The sequence below is a fragment of the Prosopis cineraria genome, unplaced genomic scaffold, assembly GCF_029017545.1.
Source record: "Prosopis cineraria cultivar Desert tree isolate PC_DT_omini unplaced genomic scaffold, ASM2901754v1 PC14, whole genome shotgun sequence".
NCBI lineage: Eukaryota > Viridiplantae > Streptophyta > Magnoliopsida > Fabales > Fabaceae > Prosopis > Prosopis cineraria.
The window spans coordinates 4198556-4219029 of NW_026555345.1; the positions used below are offsets into that span (position 1 = coordinate 4198556).

The following is a 20474-nucleotide window of genomic DNA, read 5'->3' on the forward strand; positions in this document are numbered from 1 at the left end:
AACTAAAAAAATACACTATAAAATTAAGAGATTAAAATAAATTCTTATATAAAATTAGAAGATCAAAGTTACACTTTAACCTATTGTTTACGGTGAAATTGAAATGGTGTCTATTTAAAAGAGTACAATGGCTAAAGCAAAAAATAGGCCAAGCGAAGGAAGCGTCAGGTCCAGCAAGAGATTCAATAATATTAAAGTCGGTTTACATCATGGTAAAATAACTTAATTAAATCAGCTTGGGTTTTTGAATTCCTTAAAACTCAAAACTACTATCCAGATTATTATCTCACATGAGACCCTGATCTTAACAAGCCTTGATTCTTGCAAGATCACAACTCTTATCTATAGATTTTTTGGGGACATGGGCTAGCATTACACGAGAAGAAGTGTGTTATGCATGAGTTTAACTTAACCCTTAAGACTCAATATACACATATGAGACCATCAAGTAAATATGGTGTATCATGCCATGAATTTCACGGGCCGTGCTATTGAATCCCTGATATATCATGAACAAGCTCTGTGGGAGCAACTACTTTAGCTGAATCATTATAAAAGGAAGAAAAAGTCAAATGGAAAAGGATCCTAACAACAATCGACTTTCAATATTCATTTTAACATTTTAGTTTGTATTTCCAAGTAGTTTTTAACATTAGTTTTAGTTTTATAACCTCTGCAATCTCTTATCTTACATATTTTGTATTAATCAAAAGCTTATCATTCCAATTTCATTACATCTTGACTTTTAAGTAAATTGTGATAAAAGAGATTAAAAATTGTTTGTTATCTTTTGAGACTTAACATCTTTAACATGTCTAGTACTTTTGTTGTTTCCAGAGAACATCTATTTTTTAAAATATATTTGCCTACCTAAGAAAATGGATTAAAAAAAGAATATAAATTAAAGGAAAAAAATGCATGCACTCACGTGATCCACACAGAAGAACTGGAAATGGTGACTGAACATACAAAATATATCAATTTATAATTATAATTAAAAGCAAGAGAAGTTTGAGCACGAAGAGGAGGAATCGGTGAGGCAACATGAAGTTGTTCTGAGGCAGAGGCACCGCTGTCTCAGCATGATCGAACACGAAGGAGAATAAGTTGCGGGGCGACAATGAAATCGAAACACGAAGAAGATCGCATCATCAGAGCTAGTCTCCGTTGTATTTTTCATTTTTCTCGGTCATAAAAAATTAAGTTGAAAGTTTAAAATTTAATTTGAAACATAAACCAAAATTGAGTTGTTGACAGAGATAAACTTTTACTTTTACATCGAGAGAGGTTGTGTTTATTATTAACAAAATATTTCTATCTCACAAAAAACAAAAACAAAAAGAAAACCCACAAAACAAAGCGAGCCATGTGCCGTGCCAAAGGATTTGCATTCGGTGGGCGTCACATGCTTGTCAGGATCTTTAAGCAATTTTGGTCCTTCATTTTAATTTAAATTAATTTCTATCATTCATTTAAATTAATTTTTAAATATTTTTAATATTATATTTATTAATATAAAAATATAAAAATTTTAAAATTTTAATAAATTTGATCATTGTTAATTTGATCAATATTAATTTAATCTAACAATTTAATTTAATATTAAATTTTTTATAATTTTATAATTTAATTATCTAGATAAATTCTCAATAGTTTAAACATAATAGATGATTTAATTTAATATTAAAAATTATAAATTTTATAAATTAATCATTTAAATGTATTTTAAATAGTTTAAATTTAATATTAAAATTTATATTTTTTATTTTAATATATATAATATTAAAAATATTTAAAAATTAATTTTAAAAAATGACAGATATTATTTTAAGTTGAAATGGAGTCCTGGCCCTTTTATTACAGTGACGAGTACAGAATGTTTTGTTTTGTTTTTTTGTTTTTTTTTTTGGGGGGCGGGGGCGTGAGTGGGGAGCTTCTCGGCTAACAAGTTTTGGCTACGGTCTTCAATTTACATAACACGGAAGCAAAACAAAATCATGGTCTGAAAACACCAAAGCCCAGAAATGGAAATCCTCTTCACCCTCTTGACCTTTACATTCGTTTCATTTCTGGGTCTCTTCTTCATCTTCTCTTTTCTCCTCCTCGTCTCCCTCTACGCCGGCAAGTCCATCGGAGACCCAAAATATGCCCCCGTCAAAGGCACCGTCTTCCACCAGCTCTTCTACTTCAGTACCCTCTTTGACCACCAGACGCAAGTGGCCAAAACTCTGCCCACGTTTCGGCTTCTGGGTCCGGGATTCAGCGAACTGTACACCGCCGACACGCAAAATGTCGAGCACATTCTGAAAAGCCAGTTCAGTAAGTACAACAAGGGCAAGCGCGATGAGGATCTTATGATTGATCTTTTTGGGCGGGGGATTTTCGCTGTCAACGGTGAAATGTGGAAGCAGCAGAGGAAGCTCGCGAGCTACGAGTTCTCCACAAGGGTTCTTAGGGATTTCAGCTGCTCTGCTTTCAGAACGAACGCCGCCAAATTGGTTAGAGTTATTTCAGGATTCTCTAACGAGAGTGTGTCTTTTGATATGCAGGTAATTGTTTGATCATTTTCCCGGAAATTTTAAGTGGTTATTGAGTTTGAGTGGAGACTTCATTGTGAGATCCTTTGAAGTCCTTCAAAGGTTATACTATAAATTTCAGAAGCGTGAAACTTATTGTTCTTTATCTACCTAAACATCACTCTTCCAAACACTACAGTTTAGAAGGGTGAAATATAGCATCCCTACCATCAAGTTTTTGTGAAAACTGAGAAACTATCCTTGAACCGGTCAAGGCAATGAGTCAAGGTTCATGCCTCAGTTGAACCGTTTGGATTGAACCTCATTTTCATACTATGATTTTGGCAATGAATCATGACCTAGTCTCATTTGATTGTCTGGTTTAAAATTGACACCTGGGTGTGTGTTTGGGTTACCTCTCAACTGAGATTGGGGTGAGGTAAAAAGTACAATATATCTTTTTTTTTTTTGGGGGGGGGGGGGGGAGACGAATCGGGCGGTAGACTTTAAACGAGCGTTTGGGCCGAAGGTGGGAGAGTGAGCTTCTTGACTGGCGGTGGGTAGAATGTTGGTGGCAGATTCTCTCTCCTTCTTGTCTTCACCTCCTGATCGCCACTCATCTCTTCTTTGCTCTGTCTTCAGTCTTCACCTCACGTGCGAAGACGAGCACAGATCTAAGCAGCAACACCGACGAGAGATAGTCTGACGATGTGGATCTGGGAGACGGGATTTAGGAATGGAGGAAGGAGAACGCCGAAGACGAACGCAGTGAAGAACGACTGAACAAGCAGTCTGCAGCGGCGTCGGAGAGGAGAGGTCGAGATCTTCAGAAATTTCAGATTGAGGCTGAGGATGAGAGTGTGATGTGCGATTCGGGATGAGGGCGAAACGGTGCTGGGTTTGCGGGGAGAGAAGCGAGAGACATATTGAATTTAGAAAAAAATAATTATTAATAATTAGAAGAGCTGGTCGAAAAAATAATTAAAAGAAAGTTCAAAGACTTATATATTTAACTTTATTTAATTAAATTAAGACAAATTAATTTGAGTATATTAATAATGTTAATAATAAAGATTTATTATAAAATAAATAATTTATACAAGTTTTACATGTCTAAATTTAATTAAAAACAAACACATAAGTCCTGTTTGGTTATTAAAAAGGAATAGATTGACATAAATTAAAAAAATAAAGTTAAAAATGAGATGATAAAAAGAGATGGTAAATTACATTCATAAGAAAGTAGGGCAATTTAATGTATGAAGTTAGAAATTATTATTCATAATATTTTTGAAGGATGTAATAATTCTTACATTTGTAATATATATTAATAAATTTTAGCATACTTATCGTAAAGAGAAAGAGTGATTTAGTTCATTTTTGTATTAATTTTTTCAATTCCTTCCGTTCTAGTAACTAAATGGGACTTAAGTATATAATGCTAAATATATTAGTTTTTTCTTGAAAAAGTACACACAGTATTTCTGTTTTCTATCTATTTACATAGTAAATTTTGTAATTTAGGAATTTATTTAACTTTTTATAATGAATATTTTAAATTTTACTGTTTCACTTTACCTTTTTAAAAATTAAGATTTTTTATTTATCAATGTGTTTTATATTTTTTTATCTACTTTTTTTAAAAACATTGTAATTTTAAGTTTAATATTTTTTTTAAAAAATATTAAATTAGTTACAAAAATATATATGAGATAATTCATATTTATTTTTGTTATTATATATCTCAACTGGTTTTTGAATTAAATCATCTAAACAAATTTTAATTTGTCCAATTAATTTATGGGAAAAAAAATCCAAAGATAAAACACTTTAAAATCACATGTTTTTCTCCTAATCTCAGTTACATATTTTTCTTCTAAACTCAATTGATTCTAACCTCAGTCATCCAAATATTGTCTAGGAATGTTCAATTTCATCTTCCAGGGTTGATTGTAATTCACGTGTTTGAAAGATGACAAGGCAGCAATGTCAACTTTAAGTTGAAAATGATTTTTGTGAATGAATGAAATTCAACTCAAGTATAATATTTTGATGAAGTGATTCTAATTGTTAAAATCATAGGGATTTATGATAGTAATCTTTAATTATAGGAATAAAAAGGGGAAAAGATTAATCAAGGACTGTTGGAGAAAATTTATATCAATCCATGATTACTTGCTGTCAAAACTCAAATAAATACCTATCGATTTGGGTTAATTTTTTATTAACAAGTGTTCATTTAGGTTTTAATAACAATTTATTCTAAATTGACAACAGTTCATTTGGATTTTAACAACAATTAGTCCTTAATTGATAATTTTCTTCAGTGATCCTTCATTGTTATTTCCCAAATTAAAAATGGTTCTGCTTCCATGCTTGGTTTTTTTCCCCTTGTAATTGCAAATATCACTTTATGTCATCATGGCAGGATATATAAAGTTTTGTTCCCTCTGTAGGATATCTTAATGAGATGCACCTTGGATTCCATATTCAAAGTCGGGTTTGGAGTGGAACTGAATTGCTTAGGAGGATCAAGCAGAGAGGGGATTGAATTCATGAAGGCTTTTGATGATTCAAATGCTATAATTTCTTGGCGCTATGTGGATCCCTTTTGGAAGATTAAGAGATTTATCAACATTGGTTGTGAAGCTAACCTCAAGAAAAATGTCAAAGTAATTGATGATTTTGTGCATCGAGTGATTAGCATCAAAAGAGAAAACTTGGCTAATCAGCAGTATCATGTGAGTTGATCACGGATGCGATAATGCTGATGCAGTTCTTATTATAGCATTTCCTTGTAGTTATGATTTACTGTTTGTTTTGCTTCAATTCCTTTTAAGAAAATATGCACTTGTCTCTTTCCCAAAGAAGTATGAAACTGCTGCTAGTCTTGTGGAACAGTTTTCTTAGGTGTTGTTATTGAGAGTTCTCTGAACTGATGATTATATTTGAAACTTTTTTGGGAGGTTTTCAGATTGATAAAGAGGACATACTCTCGAGGTTTCTGATGGAGAGCAAGAAGGACCCAACAATGAATGATCAGTATCTAAGGGATATAATTCTGAACTTCATGATTGCAGGCAAAGACACAACTGGAAACACTCTATCATGGTTCTTCTACATGCTCTGCAAGCACCCTCTCATCCAAGAGAAGGTTGCACAAGAAGTGATAGAAGCCACTCGCACGCAGGAAGGTAAACCCAACATTGATGAGTTTGTGGCCAATATAACAGAAGATACCCTTGAGAAAATGCATTATCTTCATGCGACACTGACAGAGACCTTAAGGTTGTACCCTGCTGTTCCAGTTGTAAGTTCTATAAAACTAATTGTTTTTATGTAAATTTGGAATTGCATAATAACATCTCACCCATATTACTTGAGGATTTATCCTGCAGTTTCATTTTCAAAGCTATTTTATGTTTTATATCCTAGACTGTATTAAATAACTGCCGTTGTTCATGTTTCATGCCACGTTTTATCAGAGGTTACTAATGCAGTTTGTGCTTTGTATTTGTTAACTATGTCAGATGCACTAACTGATTTGATTTCTGTATGAGGGAAATTGCTGAAACAGCCCATTTTAGATAACTTCTTGAAAAATATGCCCTTGTGGAATGAGCTGTTTCTGTATCATCTCTGCGCTTGTGGAATGAGCTGTTTCTGTATCATCTCTTTAATGTCACATTCCATGAATTTTCAAGAGGTTAGCATGGTCTGGAATCCTTTAGAAAACTCTTGAATAGCCTTGAAAAAGTTAGAGCGTGCAAGACAACTCTAAAGAAATCTAGATAACACTGGCTTAAATGCCTTGGAAAGATTCTAGAGAACTCCTTGTGAATATCTAGATATTTGTTATAAAATATCTTGCAGAGAATTCTAGAGAGATAACGATAACCATAGGATCAAATCAATTTTCACCGTCCATTAAGGAGGTTAGAATATTCTAGATACAATGGGAGGTCTATAAATACCTCCACCTTCCCCATTTGTAATCATCCTTGAGATCATTCTTGAGATTCTTGAGTTCTTGAAGCAATACAACTTTCACATTTCCCAAGTTCTCTCATTTAGCCTTTGCTCTCAAGATTTCCATCCCTCAACTTTGCTAAACATCCTCCTTCTCAACAAATCAAGAGTACTTAGGATTTTCAAACAAAGAAGGTTTAAGTGCCAGATGGGTTGAAAAACTAGCGTCTTGACAGTTGGTATTAAAGCACGGTTTAATTTTGTTCTTGGAGGAAGGTGTTGTATGATGGCATCTGAGGAAGGAAACGTTGTTGGCATGGAGACGCAAGAGCTAGCTCGTGTACAAGAGAAGTATGTTCAAACTATGTTCAAGCGAAGCAGGAGTAAAGGTCTAGCAGGTGAGTCTCTTGAACCTCGTGTTATAGCTTGGAAATTCACATAGAGAATGTGAGAACTAGTGTGAGGGAGCTTGATGATCAACTCAGTAATCTCATCCGAGAGGATACTGAGGTAACATATGCTGCCGAGACAATGGTTGAAGAAATTGGCCGCAAGTTTGGGAAAGATCTTCGTTTTCTTACTCAAAATCTTGCTAACCTTCACAAGTACGTGGAGGATGAGTTGCGTAGTCTACACTTTCAGATAGATGAGAATGTCATCGTTGCATAGGTAGCCCTATAAGTGGTAGTACTTCGAACACCTTTGTTCAAGATTCGAAAGTGCCTAAACTAGAGATGTATAATGGTAATAGTTGTGGAGAACTTTCTCTTTGGCTTAGAACAATACTTCGAGGCCACAAGAGTAATTAATGACTTGATCAGGATTAACAATGCTTCAACTTTCTTGCTGAATGCAGTCCAACTATGGAGGCATAAAAAGCATGCTGAAAGAGAGAAGGACATTTGCACTCTTAACACTTGGGAGTAGCTCAAGTTAGAACTCCGTAAACACTTTGTTCCCCACAATGCAAAAATGAAGGCTAGAGGTAAGCTTCATAGATTGAGACAAATTGGTAATATTCTTGATTATATGAAAGAGTTTACTATCATCATGGTAGAGATCGAAGACTTGTTCCATAAGGAGGCTCTATTCCACTTTATGGATGGACTTAAAGACGGGGCTAAAGTAGAGCTTGACAGGCGCAAAGTGCAAACTCGAGATGGAGCCATTGCAATTGCTGAGTCGTTGATCAAGAAGCCCAATCTTGGAAAAAGTAAGGGGGATAAAGTTGGAGGCTCACGATTGTAAGGATAGTGGTAACCATAAACTCTTTAATGGTAGTTCTAAGTAGGATAAGCCATCCTCAACCAAGATCTCTCAAAGTCACTAAACCCATGTTTTATATGTGATGGTCCATACTAGACTCACAACTATCCCAGCAGTAAGGCTACGAATGTCTTGGTTGTAGAAATGAGGGAAAGACTAGATGAGGAGCAGCATGCTGACCTTGGTTCTTTGTAACACTTGAATGCACTATCTAGACTCTTCTCCCCAACTAAGGAGGACAAGAAGAATCTACTCTATGCTAATCTTGCCATTGAAGGTAAGCCTGCTCTTGCCATGCTAGATACTAGAGCAACTCACAACTTCATTGAGGCTGAAGAAGGCAAACTCTCCAACAAAACCAATTCTTGGTATTGCTAAGGATGTAAAGATGAAAGTTGGAGATTGGCAAGGTATGCTAAACTTCACCATAGTCCTTATGGTTGATTTGAAGGTTATGTTGGGACTTGCTTTCTTCTGCAAAACATACACCTTTCCTATTTCTGAAGCTAAGTCTATGGTGGCCATATTAAGTTGGAGTCTGGTGCCAAATTGCTTGCCTTGGCACCCTATCGTATGTTGCTCCTAAAACTTGGTGGGTTAAGGAGACAACTCCTATATCCTTGAGCTAAGATCATTCCTTGGCCTAGTGAACTACCATCGTTGGTTTATTAAGGGCTATTCAATTATTGCTACTCCATTAACAGACCTACTCAAGAAGAATGTATCTTGGCATTGGTCACAAGACTGTCAGGATGCTTTTGAAAGACTAAAGCAGTTGGTTGTGCAAGAACATGTCATGCCATTGCCTGACTATGCTAAGCTTTTTTAGGTGCACATGAATGCGTCAAATTTTGCCATAGGGGGTGTGTTGATGCAGGAAGGACATACCATTGCCTACAAGAGTTGTAAGTTAAATGAAACAGTGAGGTGCTAAATGGTCTAAAGAGAAAAAAATGACTGTGATCATTCATTGCCTTCGAACCTGGTGTCAATACTTGCTTGATAGTTAGTTCATCATAATGACTGATAATATTGCTACAAGCTACTTCTAAACATAGGAGAAACTCAATTCAAAATAAGCTCGTTGGCAAGACTTCCTTGTTGAGTTTGATTACAGGCTAGAGTATAAGCCAAGTAAAGCGAATGTGATGGCTGATGTATTACATAAAAAGGCCGAATTAGCTATTCTCACAACAAGTATGTCCCAGAACGACTTTCTTAGCTGAATTAAAGAAAGTATATCTCAAGACTCTACAGCAAGTGACTTGTTGAAGCTTGCTAATGAAGGCAAGACTCGAAAGCTCTCGGTGAATGATGGGATACTCTATGCCCCTGGGGACTAAAGTCTATGTGCCAAAATAAGGCAATTTTAGCAGAGAAGTGTTTAAGGAATGTCATGATTCGCAGTAGGCTGAACATTTAGGTATGATCTAAACACTTGCTCTCATGCAAAATTAGTTTTATTGGCCATATATGTAAGATGATGTCGAAACATATATGAGGACATTCCTAGTATAAGATAAGTTAGAACAACATTCTGCTTGTTTACTCAAACCTCTTTCAGTTGCTGAGTGACCATGGGAGAGTGTTTTAATGGACTTTATTGTTGCTTTCCCTGAGCACGAAAGGTATGGAAGCATCATAGTGGTGGTTGATTGATTCAACAAATGTGCTACCTTTATACTGACCCCCTACAAATTGCAAGGTTGACGAAGCAGCATGCTTATTCTTCAAGCATGTTGTGAAACTGTCGGGGATTCCACGAAGTGTTGTCAATGATCAAGATCTTCGGCTTGCTGGGAAATTCTGGAGGGAACTCTTTAAGCTTTTGGGGACAAACTTGAACTTTTCAACAAGCTTTCATCCTTAGAATGACAAACAAACAAAGCAGATAAACGTTTTGCTAGAGCTTTACCTTTGACATTATGTGAGCACCCATTAATGAGATTGGGTTAAATTGCTCAATGTGGCTCAATTTTCTTATAACTTGCAATGAAGCGAGTAGACAGATAAGAGCCCATTTGAAATAATTACTGAACAACAACCTCTAACCTCTAGTACACTTGCCACTCTATATAAGGGCGACAATCCAACCACATATAAGTTTGCCAAGGAATGGCAAGAAGTAGACATCACTCGAGTGAGCTTGGATAAAGCCTCCTAAAGGATGAAGAAGTGGGTGGACAAAAAGTGGTGTCCCACTAAATTTCAAGTTGAAGACTTGGTAATGGTGAAGTTACTACAAAATCAATTCAAGTCTCTGCACAAGATGCACAAAGGCTTAGTTAAAAAATGTGAAGGACCTTTTTTCCATTGTCAAATGTGTGAGAAAGGTTGCATGCTAGGTACAACTTCCTCTTAATTTTAAGATTCATTTTGTCATTCATGTTAGTCTCTTGAAGAAATATTATGAGTATAAAGAGGCTCCATCTTAAAGTATCTTCAAGAGAGCACCCACAGCAGTTGTCATTGAGAACGATAAGGAAATAGAAGAAATCCTTGCTGACAAGGTAATTTGAAAAAGAGGAGTTCCCAACTATATTGAGTACTTAGTCAAGTGAGTTGGGAACGTGAAGAGCTCTTGTAACAATTCACCGACCAAATTCAACATTACAAGGAGGAAGGAGTGACAAGGGCGTCATGAAATTAAGTGGGGGAGAATGTCACATGTTGTGAATTTTCAAGAGGCTAGGATGATCTAGAAGACTCTTGAATAACCTTGAAAAAGCTAGAGTGTGCAAGACAACTCTAGAGAAATCTAGCTAGCTCTAGCTTAAATGCCTTGGAAAGATTCTAGAGAACTCCTTATAAAAGTCTAGATGTTTGCTGTAAAATATTTTGTAGAGAATTCTAGGGAGATAACAATAACCGTAGGATCAAATTAATCTCCACTGTCCATTAAGGAAGTGGCCACATTCTAGATACAAAGGAAAGTTTATAAATATCTTCATCCTCCTCATTTGTAACCATCTTTGATATCATCTTTGAGATCCTTGAGTTTTTGAAGCAATACGACTCTCACATTCTCCAAGCTCTCTCATTTATTCTTTGCTTTCAAGATTTCCATCTCTTAATTTTGCCAACTATCCTCCTTTTCAATAAATTAGGTTTACTTAGCATCTTTCAATAAAAGTTTAAGTGCTGCATAGGTCGAAAGACTGGTCCCGTGACATTAAGCTGTAAAGTAAATTGCCATACTTAGATAGGAGATCTCTGCAACCAAGTGGTGGGTCATTCAAGATCCTAGCACTGAAATTGTCCTGGCATGCTTGATGGGCAAGCCAGTTAGTGATTGATCAAAATCACAATCCTATATTTCATGATGAGCTCCCGGGTACTTGACTTTCATGTATACCCCCTTCTCACAGGTCATTATGAAGGCTGATAATGGGCTGTATGCTACAGACCATAGTTTTGTTAACTTCTGAAAAAATTTGATCCTGAAGCCCAACACACATTCCTATTGCTGTGTAAACCTGACTTGTGATCATACTTTGTTTAAACAGCATTGTGATACAAACTTGCTTTTGTAATTTGTTTGATGTGCATTGTGCTGTATCTGACTACTTATGTTTGATTTTAACTCAAGGATGGGAGGACAGCAGAAGAAGATGACGTCCTCCCTGATGGCTATGCTGTGAAAAAGGGTGATGGAGTGTACTACATGTCCTATGCTATGGGTCGCATGCCATACATCTGGGGCGAGGATGCTGAGGAATTTTGCCCCGAACGATGGCTCAAAGACGGGGTTTTCAAACCTGAATCTCCATTCAAGTTTATTTCTTTCCATGTTTGTATCATTTTTCTTCTTCCATTTTCTTCATTGCTGAAAATTTTGACTCATTCTGGCACACCAATAATTGCTAATGCTATGATCATTTGCAGGCCGGACCTCGAATGTGCTTGGGGAAGGACTTCGCTTACAGGCAGATGAAAATAGTATCAATGGCTCTTCTTAGGTTTTTCAGATTCAAATTGGACGATGAAACGAGGAATGTGACCTACCATGTTATGTTGACACTTCATGTAGACAAGGGTCTTCCTTTACGTGCAATACCAAGGTCTCGATGAACGTGTTATAGCTATAAATATAATATGCGAAGCCAAGCAGTGCACTTCTTATGAAGAGCGTCTCTGGTTTTTCACCTCGATGTTTCAGAATGGTGATTCTTAATAAAAGGATGAAATATCCTGTTGTATCTTTTTATATTTTCAGTAAGTATGGCATGGTGAACCATATGTTGGTGGGTTTTATGAAACAGATTGTGATATTGCCTGGATGGTATTTATAAATATTATCCAGACAATTTTTTTTATGGATTTATAACTTTGTCAAGTGGCATGACCGTATTCTTATGTGCTCAATGCTCAAAGCTCAATGATAAGATCAAAATAATTTTTGATTTATGTACATGATACTATATTTATGTCATAAACGTAATGGTGACAATGACAGTGATAGTGATGCAACTAGAAATGAAATTTCTTGTGAGCAATGGTATGCAATAGCCTTTTTCGTTGGGACAACAATCAAGATTAGGTTGTTCTTAAGCTCAAATGTTGATGCACAATTTTTAGACATTTTTATGGAATTTTTTGTATCGATGGACATTCTTCCTCTTTTTGCCAAGGGGTGGAAGATGATTAAAGAAGTTAGACCCTTATGGTGTTGTAACATTTTGATTGGGTAATGATTTTCCAGTTTTTACCAAAAAGAATATTTTTGGATTTTTTTTAAATGATCTATTCCAGGTTCATTGTTCTGGAGCTTCTTGGCCCCCTCCCATTGTGCTGGAGCTAAAACCTAAGGTCCAATTTCTTGAATTACAATTTCTACAGTGAAGCTATGATTTTTTTTTTAATCTTGAAAATAATTGATATGATTTATTTAAATTATTTCTTGAATTACGATTTCTACAGTGAAGCTATGATTTTTTTTAATCTTGAAAATAATTGATGTGATTTAATTTTAACTTAAAATTTAAATAAATCATATCAATTATTTTCCAGATTAAAAAATTATAGACAGATCTTGGCCTTGTAAGGAAGAGCAAATATATGACTCAAGAATGTTAAAGCCCAATAACTGATGAGAAGTAGCGATATTTAAATAACATGATGTGTTGCCGTCAATTGGAATTGAATCTATTACAATGAGCTAATATCTCATAATATATAGTAAATTGAATGAGCTAATATCTCATAATATATAGTAAATTGAATTTCAAATTTTGTTAAGAGAGATACTTATTTAATATCATATCTCAAATAAAACTGTCTTTGATATGAAGATATGTGTGTGCAATAAAAAACACAATATATTGCCTTCATGTTCTCCAAGAGTAACCCCTAGCCTATGTGCTCAATTTTAGCGGAGCGTCTCGAAGACCAATAAAGGGGAACAACCTCCCCATGTAATGACAAGAATGATATGATAATAAATTCAAAATGGTGTAACTCCTTTTCTATTAAAATGGAGGAGGATGTTCGGCCTAAAATAAATGGAGGAAGACGGTCAAAAAAGCATCCAACCAAACCAAACATTTTAGACAATCAATTTAGCCCTTATTTGATATGATAGAAATATTTTTAATAGAATTAAAATTAAAATTGAAAAAAAAATAGAGTTTTAAAAATTTGTTTGGCATAAAGATGAAATCTTAATATAATTTTAATAAAATATATATACTTAAAATAAGAAATAGCAAAGTATCCTTTTCAAAATTAAAAAGAAACTCATCTCTATCCTAGCAACCCATTGGTAATGACCAAACCTGTTGTAGCACACTTTTGGCCAAATTTTTTTCACAATCACCTATTGTAACCAAACTTTCAGTCAAATTTCCTTCAACCCACACCACAAACTACCATCATATTCAAGATTTTCTGTCTAGATCTATAATCAAACCTACAATGATTGTGAGAAGCTCATAAATCATCGAAGATTTTTCATAATGGGTGTTGGTCATTGCCAGCAATGAAGTCTAACTAGTTTAAAAAAGTCAACATAAGTGACAAGAGAAGTTGAAGGTGGGAGAAGATGGAGGAGGGATCGATGATGGATAAGGGTGAAGGAGATTAATGATGACTAGGGTAAAAGTGTTTATTTTAAATTGATTCCATCATGCTTTAGATGAAATTAGATTTTAGCTATTTTGTTAGAATTGAGATTCTAAAGAATTTCAAATTTATAATACCAAACAAACTTACATCATGAATTTGTTTTAATTTCATTTCCATATTGAGAATTTCTTTATATCAAACTGAGCCTTATTCTTAATACTTGCATTATTATAACTTAGATGTGTTTGGGTTTAGCTCTAGCCCTTACACCATTTATATTTTTGTTGACGTAGCTTTGTACTCACTCTTGCTCTTTTAATGTAACTTGATTTCTTAGTGAACTAAGCCCCATTTAGTGGTTTAGTCTCAGTAATTCAAGAGAATTGATATTAAGGATATTAGAATCCACACAACATCTTGATTGAGGCGTTTGGCATATCTGTGCACGTGGAATGCTACTCGCAATTCACTCATACAAGTACTTTTCTGAAAAACATTTAATATTATTTCTTATAAATATATCGGAGGTAATAATAAGTTAAGGAAGTGTTTGGGGAGGAAAAATAACAAATAATAATTGCATAAGAAATTATAGAAATTTTAATTAAAGACTATGACGTTTAAATGTTATTAAAAAAATTTCTTTTTACCAAAATTAAATGCTCTTGCCATTGATTTGTCAAGGAGAGGGTGTCTTATTTACCTCTATTCTCCACTTCTCTCATTTTCTTCTCATCATTATTCTATCAAAGTTTTAATAGTTCTGATATAATATTTAATAAAGTTATCATTTTAATCTTATATAAAGATAAAGAAATAAATTTTAAACTATTAAAATTTGATCTAAATAATTTAAAACTGTAATATTTTATATAAACTAATAATAATTTTATCAAAAAATAATCTCAATGATTCTATTATTAGTGATAAAAAGAGAAAAAGGAAATGGAGGGGAAAAAAAGGGATGTACCATTCTTCCGATTTGTCAATGGGTTTTTGATGGTTTGGCCAACAAAAAAAACTTTTTTTTATGGCTCCAAAGAGACTATTTTTAATAAATAGGAATTTGTTAAGTTATAATTAAGGACAGTGATTTTTAATTAAAACTGTAATAATTTGAAGTGTTAAATTGTGGAGTAGAACTCTTATTCTATTAATCATCTTCCCTTTAATAAATGCGAGAGAAGGCATTGTGGCTCTCGAAGCAAGGCTTATCGCTACACAAACCTTTGATGTGCTAACCGACAAATATAAATGAGGACACTGTTCTTTAATTCTTTGGACCACTTCACCCTCCTCTCGTAGCCCCACGTGATTCATGCTTCTCATTATTTTATTTTATCTTCCATTCTCTTTCCTCACTTGGATGATGTTTTTGTTTTTTCCTTGGAAAGTTTGAGCGGCTGACCCAACAAGTAGAGATCAAATAAAAATCTATTTTAAAAATAGTTTTTTATTTTTCAAAATATGAGAATAAAAAAAATTATTTGATAATGTGATTTTAAAAAGTATTTTAACAAATAAAAAAATATTATTCTGAAGAATAGAAAAATAAAAATAATTTTTAGGTGTTATGTGATTATTGTTCTGAAAAACAAGAAAGAATAAGAAAAAATTTATTTTTATTTTTTTTATTTTCAGAACATGTTTTATAAAATATCAATTCTTAAAATAATAAAATAAAAATAGTTTCAAACAGCCTCATAATCTCTCATTTTAATTTTATTTATAAGTCACTTCTAACATGTTTTTACCTGTATAAAAAAAAACTTTAAAATTCATTACTCTATCTTAAAATTTAATAAGTTTTTAACTTTGTCTCTATTAAATACACAAAATTCATTAATATATTTTCTCTCTCTAACATTAAACAAAGGATTAAAAAAATTATAATAAAAATTAATAACATAATTTATAAATAAGATCAAAAAAATTCTTCTCTTTCTACCTTATAAATAGCACTAGAGAGAGTACATGGGAATTGACTAGAGTGGATAATTATTTTAATATTATCTTTTATTATTTCACTTCTTAAATATGTTTTCTTCTCACTCTTTTATTAATGAAAGGTATTTTTTAAAGTTTATAAAAAACTTAATATTATAAATTATATTTGATGAATTTCATTGAGATATACTCCCTCCATTTAAAAATATAAAATATTTTTTAAAGAGTTTGATATTAAAAAATATAAAATATTTTTAATTTTTTGAGGTATAATCATTATTTTTTTTTAAAATATCCCTATCGATAAGTGACTTTAATTATTATAGGATGTTTAATAAGGGTAACCATGAAAGGTAGGGTTAGTTTTGAAAGTAGACAATTACTTTATTGAGAGATGAGATTCGGTTAAAAATAACTTACATTTTTAAATGGAGGGAGTATAAATTAGTTTTAAAAAAATTTTATAAATTGAAATAGAAAGAGTATTAACTCATGATTTTAAATTAGGCTCCTGAATTTTTCAAAAGATGGATGTCATTCATTCATAAAAATCAAAAACTTGTTATTTTCATGGAAAAGTAAGGAGTTCTAGGCCTCTTCTCAATTTCAATGAAGATATTAAGAGTGTCTTATACAAAATAGTAGAAAGTAGAGTAATTAAAAAAAAAACAAATTACACACACACGACTCTTGATATTTTATCTTAAAAATGTTATAAACAATGCCATATTACTCTCCATTCCTACTTATAAGACCTAAATTTTAGATCAGTTGTGGTGTCTCTGACCAAGTCTCACAATTAGAGATAGAAGGGGTATTACAAAATGATAACACAAATCTTAATTTCTGTACGCTTAAAATTGTTTTCTCATTGCATTCAGATATACTATATACAAATAAGGTAGATGATGCCAGTCTAAATTTCCCAACACTTTGTTTAACAAGTTAAAAAAAAAAAAAATTATGCCCTCTCAAGCAAGGATTTCAAGTTTGAGTCATAAGAATACAATAGTAACATATTGATAATATAAAATCTCCACTCAAAAGAATCACATCTTGACTCAATTTGAATTAATCTATCTCCTATTAAAATCCTTTCGACTCGAGTTGAGGCAAGTCTGAAAGAATTAAGGTTGGGTGCTCTTAAAAAAAAAAAAAAAAAAAACACGCAGGGAATAGAGGAGGATACTGGCCGAGAAAAAGAGAATGCTGCAGTCCTCGTCCTTGATATTTTTGGCTTGAACGTGGTAGCAACACAGGATTGGTTCGAGTGAGTCACTGCGGACACTTGTCAAATGGCTATTTGTTAGCTAATTTGGCACAAACAACGTGTTGCCTGAATAAGATTACTTTTTAAAAAAACTGTTTAAGATCAGAGTCTCTACTCTCCACTCTCCATTCCCATCATGAACGTTTCCTACGTGCATTTCATTGACTTACATGTTGCATAATCTACTCTTTATATAGGCAGAGTATATAAATAATATTTTGATTTGATATGTTTAATTTATATTCAGCTCAACTTATTTCACATTATTTGTCCTATTATTTTTTAAATTATCTTTAATAACATATTATCCATAATTTTTGAAAACTCTATACGAATTATACAGGTCCACATCCAGTTAGAATAATATAAATATAAATGATATAAATATCTGTGTTCTATATTTCTACATAAAATCTTATAAGCTGGATAATAAAATCACTGGACCATATTTTGTTGTCATTTATTTGATTCTGGCGTTCTCTTTTATTGGATTGTTAGCTTACTTTCGCAACATCTGATGGTCGTTTAGGAGGAAAAAATGAAGAGTTTTATTCCTTTTAAAATACTAAAATATTTTTGTCCTTCTTTTGGCATCATCAGAGCGCATAATTATTTGTGTTTGTCGTTTTGTTTGTATAACTCAATCAATCAAGTTAATTTGCAATGAAAGAATTCTTCATTAAAAAAAAAAGATTACCTTATTGTTTTTTTTTCTCTCCAAATAATATGATTGATTTTGCATGGTTCGATTGAAATTAAACTAATCAATATATTATATTTAGAATTTAAAATTTGCATACATTGTCTGTCATTTGAAATTAAAATCAAGAAGAATGTATGAAATGTTTGATCATTTGTATTATTATATTTAGACATCTTAAATTTATTAGATTACAGTCCATGGACCACTAGTAATACATTACCAAATTCTCACACTTCTTGAGCTAGGTTTAGATACCTTAATTAAATTTATAATGAATCAACGTGCAAACCAAATAAAAAAAAAAATCTAACCCTCAAACATTGGGTGAGACATTTTTTATTGAAAATTTTATGGAGTAATGATATGATTAAGTTTTCATTAAAATTTTTTTGGTAGAGTAAGGTTATGATTTAGTTAAAATTAAGGGAGACACACATCGACGCACGCACACAAATAAGTTGACATAGAGCATGAAAATGTTCTTCTCAAATGAGGCAAGTAACGATATCATTAGGACAATTAAACTTACAATGGTGGTGAGAAGCTTATTAATTTGCGCTTGGCTATAAATTTTAAAATTATAACCAAGTGTTAAAAAATCATCTCTCAATCTAATCTTAACATTGACAATTTATATTCAAAGTTAGTACTGAATTGTCAAAGGCAAGTCCTTTTTTTTTTTGGCCAACATTAAAGGCAAGTCTTATTATGTCTTCTTCTAATTACTGCAAAAGATTTAATAATCAAGTTTAATTTTTTTTTAATTAGATAAGCTTATCAAATCAAACTACTCCTAATTAAGAAATAAGAGTGTGTGGTATTCGTCTCGCACATGACTAGAGTCACAAGAGTGACGCCTGCGTTTCCAAGTTTCCACGGCTTCCTCTGCCAACACAACGAGACTTGTTTGCTGTTTGGCTGTAACAATAACAGTCTCACCTTTTTCCCTTTGGGGAGCAGCGAAATTGAAGAACTAGGAACTACGGAGAACAAGAGAGTGGTAGAGAGAGAGAAAAGGAATAATTCGTGTTCTTGTTGATTTTCGAAGCTACCCCATTTGGAAACCCTGATATTTTCCGGGGTTTAAAGATGAAGCTTAGGAGGTCATTGCTGAGGCTTTTTCTAGGGTTTCTGTTACTGTCCTTCTTCCCATCGTCAATGGCAAGATTCGTTGTGGAGAAGAACAGCTTGAGGGTGACCTCGCCGGACAAAATCAAAGGTACATATGACAGTGCGATCGGGAACTTCGGGATTCCTCAGTATGGAGGTAGCATGGCTGGGACTGTTGTTTACCCTAAGGATAACCAGAAGGCTTGTAAAGAATTCGATGACTTTGGGCTTTCATTTAAATCGAAACCTGGAGCTCTTCCCACAATCCTTTTACTCGATCGTGGAAGTAAGTACTTGATGAATTTGCATTCTGTTGAGGATTGAGATTAAATTAATCCTTTTGCTTTTTGGGTTTTATCGATAGTAGTTATGAGTTTTGTAGCTCGGCTCGCTTTTTCAGATGCTCCCTTCTCACTAAATTGATTATTATGTTTGTTAATATGCAAAATTTAGTTTGTTTGTCAGGGGTAGTTCTCTTGGTTTGCTTTTAATAGTTCATGTTGCATTTATGCTATATAGGATTACGTTGGTTGTATTTTTTTCCGTGCCCGGGTAGTTTTGTTTGTTTGTTTTTGTTTTGTTTTGTTCAGACAAGATTTTGTTCACTAAACAATTTTACTTTAATGTAGTTGCATTAACTCGTTGGATGCTCTATTGTTTAATTGAACCCAAAAGATTAAAATAAAAAAAACATTTTGGGGCTCTTTTGAGTTCATTTGGAGTGAGTGATTTGGTGCGTAAAGGCATGCCTTCAGAATTTAGATTTTATATGATAATTGAACGCCTAAAATTTCGGATCTGTTATTTGCTTTTTTTTAAAAAAAATTAATATAATTAGTATGACTAATTTTATTGATTGTACTCTAATTAGTCGGTCATGAGTTGTTCTATTTGGTTCTAATTATCTTTTTCCTGTCAAAGTCTTGAGTAGCACGCTGTACAGTCATTAAATCTTAAAGCGTTCTTTTGCGGGTGTATTAATAGTGATTTTATGTGTTCCTTTCAGATTGCTTCTTTGCTCTGAAAGTCTGGAATGCTCAGAAGGCAGGAGCTTCTGCAGTTCTTGTTGCGGATGATGTTGAGGAACCCTTTTAATAACTATGGACACACCGAAGAGGATGTGTCATCTGCAAATACATAGAGAACATAACAATACCCTCTGCTCTCATTGAAAAAAGTTTTGGTGAAAGACTAAAGAAAGCCATAAGTAGTGGAGAGATGGTTAATGTGAATCTTGATTGGAGAGAGGCTGTACCCCATCCAGATGATCGTGTGGAATATGAACTGTGGACCAACAGCAATGATGAGTGCGGGGTTAAATGTGATATGTTGATGGAATTTGTTAAGGATTTCAAGGGTGCAGCACAGATACTAGAGAAGGGTGGTTACACTCAGTTTACACCGCATTATATAACTTGGTACTGTCCCAGGCATTCACTTTAGTAAGCAGTGCAAGTCCCAGTGCATAAATCATGGAAGATATTGTGCCCCTGATCCAGAGCAGGACTTCAGCACGGGTTATGATGGGAAAGATGTGGTTATTGAGAATTTAAGGAAGTTATGTGTCTTCAAAGTGGCAAATGAATCCAAAAAGCCTTGGGTTTGGTGGGACTATGTGACTGATTTCAAA

The 20474-nt window shown here is 33.5% G+C and overlaps 2 protein-coding genes across 2 annotated transcripts; both read left to right on the plus strand.

Annotated features, from left to right (window-relative positions):
* Window positions 1-1951: 1951 nt before the first annotated feature.
* On the plus strand, window positions 1952-12164 carry LOC129293513 (cytochrome P450 704C1-like). The gene is made up of 5 exons (XM_054931520.1): window positions 1952-2549; window positions 4973-5257; window positions 5491-5826; window positions 11341-11541; window positions 11637-12164. Exons 1-5 carry the CDS (start codon window positions 2025-2027, stop codon window positions 11820-11822), a joined length of 1533 nt encoding a protein of 510 aa, XP_054787495.1. The 5' UTR covers window positions 1952-2024; the 3' UTR covers window positions 11823-12164.
* A 6597-nt stretch (window positions 12165-18761) lies between these two features.
* On the plus strand, window positions 18762-19939 carry LOC129293098 (vacuolar-sorting receptor 1-like). Its single transcript, XM_054930904.1, has 2 exons — window positions 18762-19130; window positions 19851-19939. Exons 1-2 carry the CDS (start codon window positions 18824-18826, stop codon window positions 19937-19939), a joined length of 396 nt encoding a protein of 131 aa, XP_054786879.1. The 5' UTR covers window positions 18762-18823.
* The last annotated feature ends 535 nt before the right edge of the window (window positions 19940-20474 follow it).